This window comes from Diachasma alloeum, unplaced genomic scaffold, assembly GCF_001412515.2.
Source record: "Diachasma alloeum isolate Michigan unplaced genomic scaffold, Dall2.0 Dall_scaffold_00521, whole genome shotgun sequence".
Classification (NCBI taxonomy): domain Eukaryota; kingdom Metazoa; phylum Arthropoda; class Insecta; order Hymenoptera; family Braconidae; genus Diachasma; species Diachasma alloeum.
The window spans coordinates 111,022-120,641 of NW_021680653.1; the positions used below are offsets into that span (position 1 = coordinate 111,022).

Below are 9,620 nucleotides of genomic sequence, written 5' to 3' on the forward strand. Positions count from 1 at the left end.
TTAAGGTACTTCCTCAGTGAGTTATACTTGGTGAAAATTTCGCAATGAACTGAAGACCTAAAATTTGGATCATATGTTGTTGAGGACATGTAAAAAGGACTCCCAAAAATTTCAAGTATTTTTTCCACTCGAATTTTTGAGATATCCATCGTCAAACATTCAATTTTTGTCTTTTTTAAGTTTTTGTCGATGCATATCTCAAAAATTGGCGTGGAAAAAATACTTGGAATTTTGGGAATCGTTTTCACATGTGCTCAACAACATATGATCCAAATTTTAGGTCTTCAGTTCATTGCTAAATTTTCACCAAGTATAACTCACTGAGGAAGTACCTTAATATCTCTCCAAAAAGGTCTGAGATTTATCTGTGAATCGCAAACTTTAGGAGATATCTGCAGAATTAATCGCCATTATATTTTTAGACTGTTCTTCCTCTTCTCGCATATCATTTGAATACAAAATAATCAATAGTTAAATATTCAATTCGTTCATTATTTTCTCACCCGATGGATAACACACGGAATTGATTGATAACCGTCGAATTGGAATTACTCTGTGGCTCAAGTAGTTCAATGACAGCATGGGCGTACTTTCTATCATTATCGTCATGAGTATTCACATCAAGTTTTTTCAATTTGACAGAAAGCACGTCGCTAAATCCTCTTAAATGAACATAATGTCGAGTATTTGTTCCAGTTAATTTCAAAAGTGAGGATTTGGAAACTGGTGAGATCGTGGAAACTCCCCTTGGAATCCAATTCAAGCTAGTGTCAGGGATGATTACTCCTCTAGATGTGCTAGAATCGTCTAGAGAGTATAGATCAATGTGGATCGTTGATGAATCTGACGTCGTTTTGGGTATTCTCACCACAATATGTGTCAGTTCCTCATTTGATCGTACATACTTCAGATCTAAGTCAACAGTTTTCTTCAGGTCTCTTTTAAACGTTGGAATAACTCTCGTTTGGTTAGTCAGGTTCCATCCCCATTTGCAGGATTTAAATCGATCATGAGAAGCAGAACATGTGAAGAGCCAGTCTTGCACTTCCAGATCAATTGCATCGATACCGAGATGAGTGAAGTTTTGATCAATTGGAATCATCAAGTAAATTTGTGATGAATCTGATTTTTTTTTGTTTTTATCGTTGAGTTCTCTGAACGTATACTGTTCTTCCGTAATTTCAATCCATTCTCCAGGGGAATGAAACGTTACTTTCTCGTGGTAATGAGTCAAATATTTATTTGCGTATCTCTGAAAGAGAAAAATTTTTACATCAAATGAGAAACCACATCTACGGTTTTGTGGACTTTTGATGAGGGATTATTTCAAAAAGATTTTTTTCGGTTTTCATATAGTTTGTTTCGTAGACTTTACTCTCCGCCTCTTACATTCTGGTAAATATGAAATCATTCAAATGGGTGAATTTAGGAGAAAATATCAAAAAGATTTTTTTTTATATCTAAATACGCATTATCGCAAAGTATGGTTGATCAATTATCCACCGAAAAAACTTCAGAATCGGGAATTAATGATTTTTTTTCGTCACTGCGGAAATTTTAGTGCAGCACTTTTTCCCTTTTTTGAGATTGTTGCGCCCAGAGATGCGTTTGAATCGGATAAAACTTGTCATTTAAAAGTTTTTTTATGTATTTCATAAATTTGCCTATCCAAAACTAAGAAACTCATGTATTTATTTCAATGAAAAAGTTTCAATTATATTATACAAATAAATTTTCTATTAGAATAAGCTTTTGTTAAATCTAAATGAAGGATCATTGCATATTGATAAATTTGTTCCGTTCACCGTCTAGACAATGATTCCACTTTTAACTAACAAAGTTATTATTTGGATCAAAACAACATTTGTTTATAGTGAAAATAAAACTATTTATTTAACTTGAATATAAACGCAAAAAAAATAAAGTCTAAGTATGAATAAATGCATTCATTCAATCAAAAAGTGATTAAATTTTCACTTACATTCGTGAGATGATAATTAAAGGCCTGCAATCGTTTATCATGATCATTGGAGATGATGGCATTTCCCTCTGAAATATCAACAGAATCGAAAAGTGCCCGTACGAGTGGAATGACAAATTGTCTGCACCACAAAATCGACAGGTGATCAAGCGCCTTCCAGCAGTCGGGTACTGCGCTGCCGATGAGACTAAGGTCGGCATGAGGATCGATCATTTGAGCAGTAGTAACCACAATGTCTCTCGAACCTCCTCCAATGGAAATAATAGAGGTTTCCAGCTTCTTCAGATCCATTGCACGATTATTCACTTCATGATAAAAGTCACATGTCGTCTTGTCGAAGGCAATTCGAGGAATGTGAGGAGTTGCCAGTGTGATTAGAAGACTGGCCAACGTTTTGTTGTCGGGATTGTTATGTAATAATGCTGCTTTTGCTACAATCCCTCCCTAGAAGATAAATTTTAAAAAATATGAAAAATATAAATAAATATTTTTAAATATTTAAATAAATGTTTAGGGATTAATGATTGAAGAGGGGGAAAAATCGAGGAGACTAATTTTGAATTTGTAAGATCATTCGTATCTTTGCTTTAAAAATAGATGTCTCTATTTTCACATCAACACTGGCAATCCTTGAACTAAAAATTATTCAATTGAATTGCATGATTCCATAATCGGAGGAATTGGTAGAATGAACTTTCCCCGTCATAGAATCGAAAAATGGGCTAATTGAGAATTACTTAATTCTCATTAACAGTCCATATTTCCTTTGGTAATGAAAACCTTTTCCATTTTCTGAATCAACGATCAAAAATTCATATTCGTAAATATATAATATCAACTTTAACAAATTTTGGTTCTTTACTAAAAAAAATCTTCATTCAAACTCGCTGTTCCCTGAAAGTTATGAGATTGAAGAAATTGATCGATTTACCATTGAATGTCCAATGAGTACAATCTTCTCAGTCTTCTTCTTATAGAGTTTCAAAATTCGTTGAATGCTTTCAGCAACGAATGCAGTTTGATCTGCAAGCACCCCTGAAAAATACATCGAAATCTATTAATCAAAATACCCCAATTTCTGTTTCAAAAATGTGATTTTGTATTTTATTACCTCCGTAAAGTGCAGAGTATCCTTCAGCCAAAGATACCGAAAAGTAGTCAAAATGATACGAAGTTCTTTGTTTCAGGCCCAGTCGGAGGCTCACTGAGGCCAACGATCTGACTGCAAAACAGTAGAAGATGGTCTTATAAATTTTCCCACGATATTTGGACATTTTTTCAATAAACAACAGATACAACATACAATATCCATCATTATCAAAGAATCGTTAGTCTATATGCTGAGCTAAGGTGTTCAAGAATCAAATGAGATTGGATCTCACATTGGTCTCTCTTTTGATCTCTATCCCTTAGGGCAGAATTCATTTTATTTGTAAAAACCATCGGTGAACAATACTTACAGAGGAGACTTCGTAATACTCTGTATTATTGTAATTGTTGAAAAAAATGATATTTCTAATTGTGAAATTATATTAATTGGCCTAGCGGTCGTCAGTGAAAAGAAAAAACAATAAAAGTCAAATTTTTGTTGTCAACGTTTCGATCTCCAGTAGAGATCCTCTTCAGGACAACAACTCAATCTTTATTCATTTCCTGCAAAACAAACCTCAATTTAAATTTCAACACCCTTTCAGTGCATGTAAAGGATAAAAACCCCGTTATGAAAATCAGAACTCACAAATGGTGTTATTTTACGTTATGATGTTGCACTTTTAATTTATGAGTTCTGACGTCAACAGGCCAATTAAGATAATTTTATAATTATTATCATACGGTCGAAGAATATAATCATTGAAATTATACTTTTAATTGTTTTAATTTAATTTTATATTTTTCTTTTTACTGGGTTTCCCAAGATTTTTCATTGAGAACTTATATTTCACTTTGTAACATGCACACTATCACGACTATTGCATTACAAACTTCCCTCGGTGTTTCATTTTTTTCCTTAATAATAGGATTTCAGAGGTTACATTATTGAGAGTCTGTAATAGTTTTGGAACAACAACTCTTAATCATAATATAGAATATCCTAATTTGCTTCAATTATGAGCAATGTCGGGTTGATGGAAAGTAGTTCTATCCTTGTTAACCGTTCCATTTAGACTATACTATAGATTTGAATACTTTCAATTCTCCATTTTTTTAAATAAAGTTGTATGGGGAAGTTTTAAAAGAATTTATGCCTCAGCAGAATCGTCCAAATTACGTTTTTTAATATATTAGTATTTTATAAAAATTATTTTTCGATAAGAAAACAACTTGTTATATCTTAGGAACTACTGGACCGATCAAGCTGAAACAACGCGCCAAAGTTCAGCTTAATGTTAGCTACAATGAGCCAAAATTTGATATTTTTATGTACAAATTTCACCGTATTACATAATAATAATCTGATAAAATTTTTCATCGCCGATTTGAATTCTTTGCTATTTTTGATGTATTCTATGGAAATGTGAGGATAGGAATTGAATTTACGGTTATTGGTTCATCATTCGAAAAGATATATCAATTTTAAAATTTTCCCTAGACATTGAAAAATTAAAAACTCTCTTTTCGTGTTGATCTCGTTTCTCTTCCTTTTTTCATTTTCTTCCATCAGAATTAGATAATAGAAAGACAATAACATTGGTTTTTCTTCATTATTGAAAAAAAAAACGTTTTGAAATTTTCAAAATTGACAAATCGATTTTTTAAATTTATTTCTGATTTTCCTTCCCTACCTTTTCCGTATTTCTTGTTTCTGTGAACGGAATACGATCAGAGAAATTAAAAATCATAATCCCCCTTCATTTTTTAAGAAGAAAAAAAACTATTTGAAAAATTTCGAAACGACGTAAAAAATCGATTTTTTCATTTTATTGATACTGATTGGTGATGATCGATCTCTCTTTGCAATTTCCTTCTTCGGTTCCATTGAAATGAAATTAAAGGGTTGTGAAATGTTCACATTCGTTCACTTTTTCAGATGATTGGTACTAATTAATTTAAAGAAAAAGAAAGAAATGAAAAATTTTAGGCATGATTATCGCACATTGTTTGTCAATCTGTATTCTCATGTCATTTATGAGGAATTCCTCTTCATTCAATGTTGTAACTTGTGAAATGGGAAGAAAATAAAATAAAATAACATACAGTAGAGGCTTCGTATAAGATACCTCGCGTTCCGAGCGTTGGAGGCCTACCCCCACTCTCGGCAGTTTTATCGCCTTCCGAATGTTTATGTTTCGTGGGCTTCTCATAAGATACCTACGGCCCATTTTGGGCCTATGGCCCAATTCTTCAACGGGAAGAGAGTAGTTGTAAGGATCAAACGGTGTTAAGGGTCAAACGGGAGGGACGAACGAAGTGATCATGAGGGTCTAATGACCTTAAGGGGGGGGGTCACACCACTTTTTTCAAGTAATGGAAATATACATCGATTTTTTTTTCACTTTTCCCATGGAAAAATCGTACTTTTTCGTCTGTGATTATTCTCGAGTCCACCAACAATCCCCCAACATCAGCTGCCATACAATCACGTGGAGTTATGTTTAGAGAGAAAAGGGAATGCGGGCGATACAAATTCAAAACCTTAAACAGATATAAATTGATTAGTTATCGATATTCATTTAGTAAAAATGAACATTTCATTGAACTCGGGCGCAACGAGTGAGGCTGCGCCCGAATTCAATGATCAGCGGGTTTCAAATTTTATTTGAAACCCGCTGATTCCGATTTCTCTCCTCTCTATGGACGCGCATAGTGGGGGCATAGGGATTTCCGGAATTCCACTCTCCTACTGTCCCTAAGGTATCTTATACAAAGCCTCTACTGTAGATAAATAAATTAATCTAGCGGAGGTCGCGAACCACCGTTGACTAGTTTATGTTGAATTTTCTAAAAATTAATGACCAAAAACCCAAGTTGTCACATACACTGAGAAAAAAAATTACTTTTGCCAATTATATTTACTAACTACAAGAAAATTTACACATGTCTTATGCAGATATTTATATACATTTACTTGTGGCAAGTAAATACACTTAGCAAAAGCAATTTTTTTTCTCAGTGTACATTCATATAGACATGACCCGAAAAATATCATTTCTTGACATTTCATAGCATTCTGGAAAATCTAAATCTTCCAAAACAAAAGTTAATTTGCGAGGTAATCACCCAATGAAAATTTTTATATCTGACTTAGTTTATCCTGCCATGTTACTGCTGAATTATCATGTTAATAAGCTCTGCTACATGATGAACAGAGAGGTCAAAAACATTGAGAAACAATTTTAGCCAACCTTGTTCATGTGATCCAGCATTCCCAGGGATGAACAACACGGGAATCCCAGTGAATTGCTTTTTCCTCAACTTATCAGTAACAAATCCTTCTCCATAAGCATACAGGCCATATCTCGGGTAGAGTTTCTCAACTTTATCGTCCAATTCAATTCTCTAAACCCCAAAGAACGCAGGTATTACCAAAGTGTCATCAAATTGCGAGATACAGTTATAAAGTGGTAAGATTTAGAATACAAGGTTTTTTTCCAAAATAGATAAGTGTCCAACAAAAAAATTATGACATTTTTTTTACAGGCTAAAATGGAAACAATAGATGTAAAACATGAAGAGAAGACCAAACATTGTTACCTTTAGCGATGGACTAACAAACTTTTGTTAATAATTTAATAACAAAACTGAATAGGGGAAGGCGGGACAAAGTGGAACGTTTTGTGAGCTTCTCCAAATCCCAATATCTCCATTTATAAATAAAGAGATTGGGGCCATCACAAAGAATTCTTTAACTTCAACTTCATTTGTACGTTTCTAAAATTGCTGAAGACCGCTTAGGCCAACCGATTGTCATCTGAATTTTGAAAATAATTACAACGGTTAGAAAAACCTATTAATAAGATAAAGATATTGGTAATTAGAAAAGATAAAAAAGTTCCACGGTGACCGCCCACCTCCTAGGGGAAGGTGGGGCAATATGGACACCAGATTCAAATAGTGAGTTGAATGGATCAAATCTACTGTTCCGACTTCGTTTGAAGTTTATACAAATGAACACATTGTCATAAGACTGCGTCGTAGGAGTTGTAAGGTAAAGCAAAAAAGGGGTAAAATGGGCACTTCGATATCTTCCTCAATTTTTTATGTTTCAACAATGTTATTCAATTTCTGAAACAATAATTATGACTGCGATTTTCAAATTGAAAAAAAAAAGCTAATTTTTGACTTTTGTCNGGGGGGGGGGGGGGGGGGTGAACCAAATTCTTCTTTGCGCGTTTATTCTCCCTTCCTCCCATTGTTTCATGATGATTTCCGTTATAAGTAGAAAAGTAGTTATCTTACAATTTTCGCAAATTGATAAAAGGTCAGTTGTGTAGGGCGTGCAATTGTTCATTGAAAAAATAGATAATTTCAAAGTTTTTTTAATACTAAAACAGGAAATCCAAAGCTATTCTATATTTTAAACTTCAATGCAACATTTAATAGAGTTAAAGCTTATTTGTTAACATCTCTTCCAACTCTAGTTTCTCTTTATAAAAAGATACACGATTCTGTTGGAAAATGTCTGTTGAAAATTTTCTTGATTAAAAGTTAAATAGGGCACCGACTGTAATGGTTAGGTGGGTGGGGTGTTGGTCACAGAGTGAACAATGTTTATAAACCCAAATAAAATAGACTAATTTTTTTTATATACCAGTTTTTTTATGTAAATAGTTGTAAATATTGTAAATAACACTTGTAAAAATGAATAAAAAACTTGGGAAAAAAAAAGTGGGTGAGGTGTTGCTCCGGCGGACAACCAAGCTAAGCAGCGTTGAGCTGGGTTAGTACTTGGATGGGTGACCGCTTAGGAACACCTCGCTCGCACAGAAATTGTGGGCGGGCGGGTAGGTACGGTGTAGCGGCCTAGTGTCTCCATCCAGTCAGTGTGACAGATGGATATATTAGGGCACTGCACAATCGGCCGGTTGTGCGACTGGGGTTTTACATGGTATCCCGTGCAGTCCTAGCTCGAATGGGGCACAGCTAAGAGTAAGACGGCCATGATACCGCAGATAATGAGAGGAAAAGAAAGGAGGGGAGGCAGGCTAGGGGAGGGGTTTCAAATCGAGAATTACTTCGATAAAACCAATGAAATAGAAAGAATTAAAAAAAATAGTTAAATAAGGTCAACTTTTTCGGGTATCCATTTTACCCCACTCTGGAATAATTTTTCGGTTGTGGACTTTCACGCATAAAAAAATTCAATAGAAAATCTCGTGAATTCGCTAGAAAATTTTATTGGAATTCTATAGGAATTCTATAGGGTTTCTATAGGATTTCTGTTGGAATTCTATCGAAAAATTCTATTTGTGTTTTGCGCTGATTCTATTGGATATTCGATAAGAAAAAATCAATAGATTTCGAATTTCTGTTCGAATTTTGCTCTTGAGATTTTTTCTATTAGAATTATTGGACACAAATTTTCTAAGTTTTTTCCGCTGGATTTTATTTTGTTTCGCATTACAAAATCCGAGTAGAAAAAACTTAGAAAATTGATGGCCGAGCATTCTTATAGAAAAAATCTCAGGAGAAAAATTTAACCAGAAATTCGAAATCTATTGGCTTGTTCTTATCAAATATCAAATAGAATCAGCGCAAAAAACAAATAGAATTGTTCAATAGAATTGCAATAGAAATCCTATAGAAACCCCATAGAATTCCTGTAGAATTCTAACCGAATTTTCTAGTGAATTCGCTAGGTTTCCTATTGAATTTTTTTATACGTGTTACCAAGAAGTAATTTTTTAAAATTCAATTATTGCAAAAAATTTTGAGTGTTTATTTTAGTCCATCCTACACAGATTTATCAGGTGTCTGCATTGCCCATTGAAACTCTTTTCAAAAATTTGAATTTTGAAAAAAAAAAATTTTTTTCGCAAATTTTTTGAGTGTCCAATTTAAAAAAAGTATGAGAATAGATTTATTACTCCGCTTTGCAATTAATTAAAATAGCGATGGACGAATCAAAAGTAATAGTTTACTCACAACATATTGTGGGTACTCAAACATGTACGTCAGATCGCACGTGTTCTCTTCGAGATTTGAGACATAACGTAGACCACCGAGTGTATAGATAATAAATATGATGACTGATATGAAGAAAATAGAGAGATGCACCACAAAAACTTTCATTTTTCACTTGATACTTTCCGTTGTAGATCTGCTCATATCACTGCATGATCCAACACTATTTAAGAAAGATGAGTCAAATATTCAAATTCAAGCACTTCTAGGAATATTAGTGAATGCTCCTAATTCGGGTGGACAGTAATTCACATAATAATGTCGAACTAACCTGTAAATTTCTTACTCCTCTGTTGAGTAATGCCACTCATCTCTACGTATTATACAATACAAATAATCCTGTGTTGAAAGTATATCTATATATATTGACGTCAGCTGTGAGATGGCTCGATAGGCGGGGTATGTATAGTTCAACTAACTAGAGAGGCAATGACAGCTCTGCTGTCCGATTTACAATTTCGGAGGTCACATTTGCCAGTAGTAAATCATAGCGAATATGGGCTGGTGGGTGCGCCTA

The 9,620-nt window shown here is 33.9% G+C and overlaps 1 protein-coding gene across 2 annotated transcripts in view; it reads right to left on the reverse strand.

Annotated features, from left to right (window-relative positions):
• LOC107042795 (GPI inositol-deacylase) overlaps window positions 1-9,413 on the reverse strand; it is a 13,949-nt gene extending 4,536 nt beyond the window's left edge. Inside the window, exons 1-7 of one of the 2 annotated variants that reach the window (XM_015263980.1) lie at window positions 9,375-9,413; window positions 9,065-9,266; window positions 6,325-6,478; window positions 3,093-3,203; window positions 2,913-3,016; window positions 1,982-2,425; window positions 504-1,252 (exon numbers count right to left, since the gene is read on the reverse strand). In XM_015263980.1, the coding sequence (XP_015119466.1) occupies window positions 504-1,252; window positions 1,982-2,425; window positions 2,913-3,016; window positions 3,093-3,203; window positions 6,325-6,478; window positions 9,065-9,211 (1,709 nt within the window). In that variant the 5' untranslated portion in view covers window positions 9,212-9,266; window positions 9,375-9,413. Of the gene's footprint in view, window positions 1-503; window positions 1,253-1,981; window positions 2,426-2,912; window positions 3,017-3,092; window positions 3,204-6,324; window positions 6,479-9,064; window positions 9,307-9,374 lie in introns of those variants that run through there. The other variant, XM_015263981.1, reaches the window with a different exon arrangement.
• Between the last annotated feature and the right edge of the window lie 207 nt (window positions 9,414-9,620).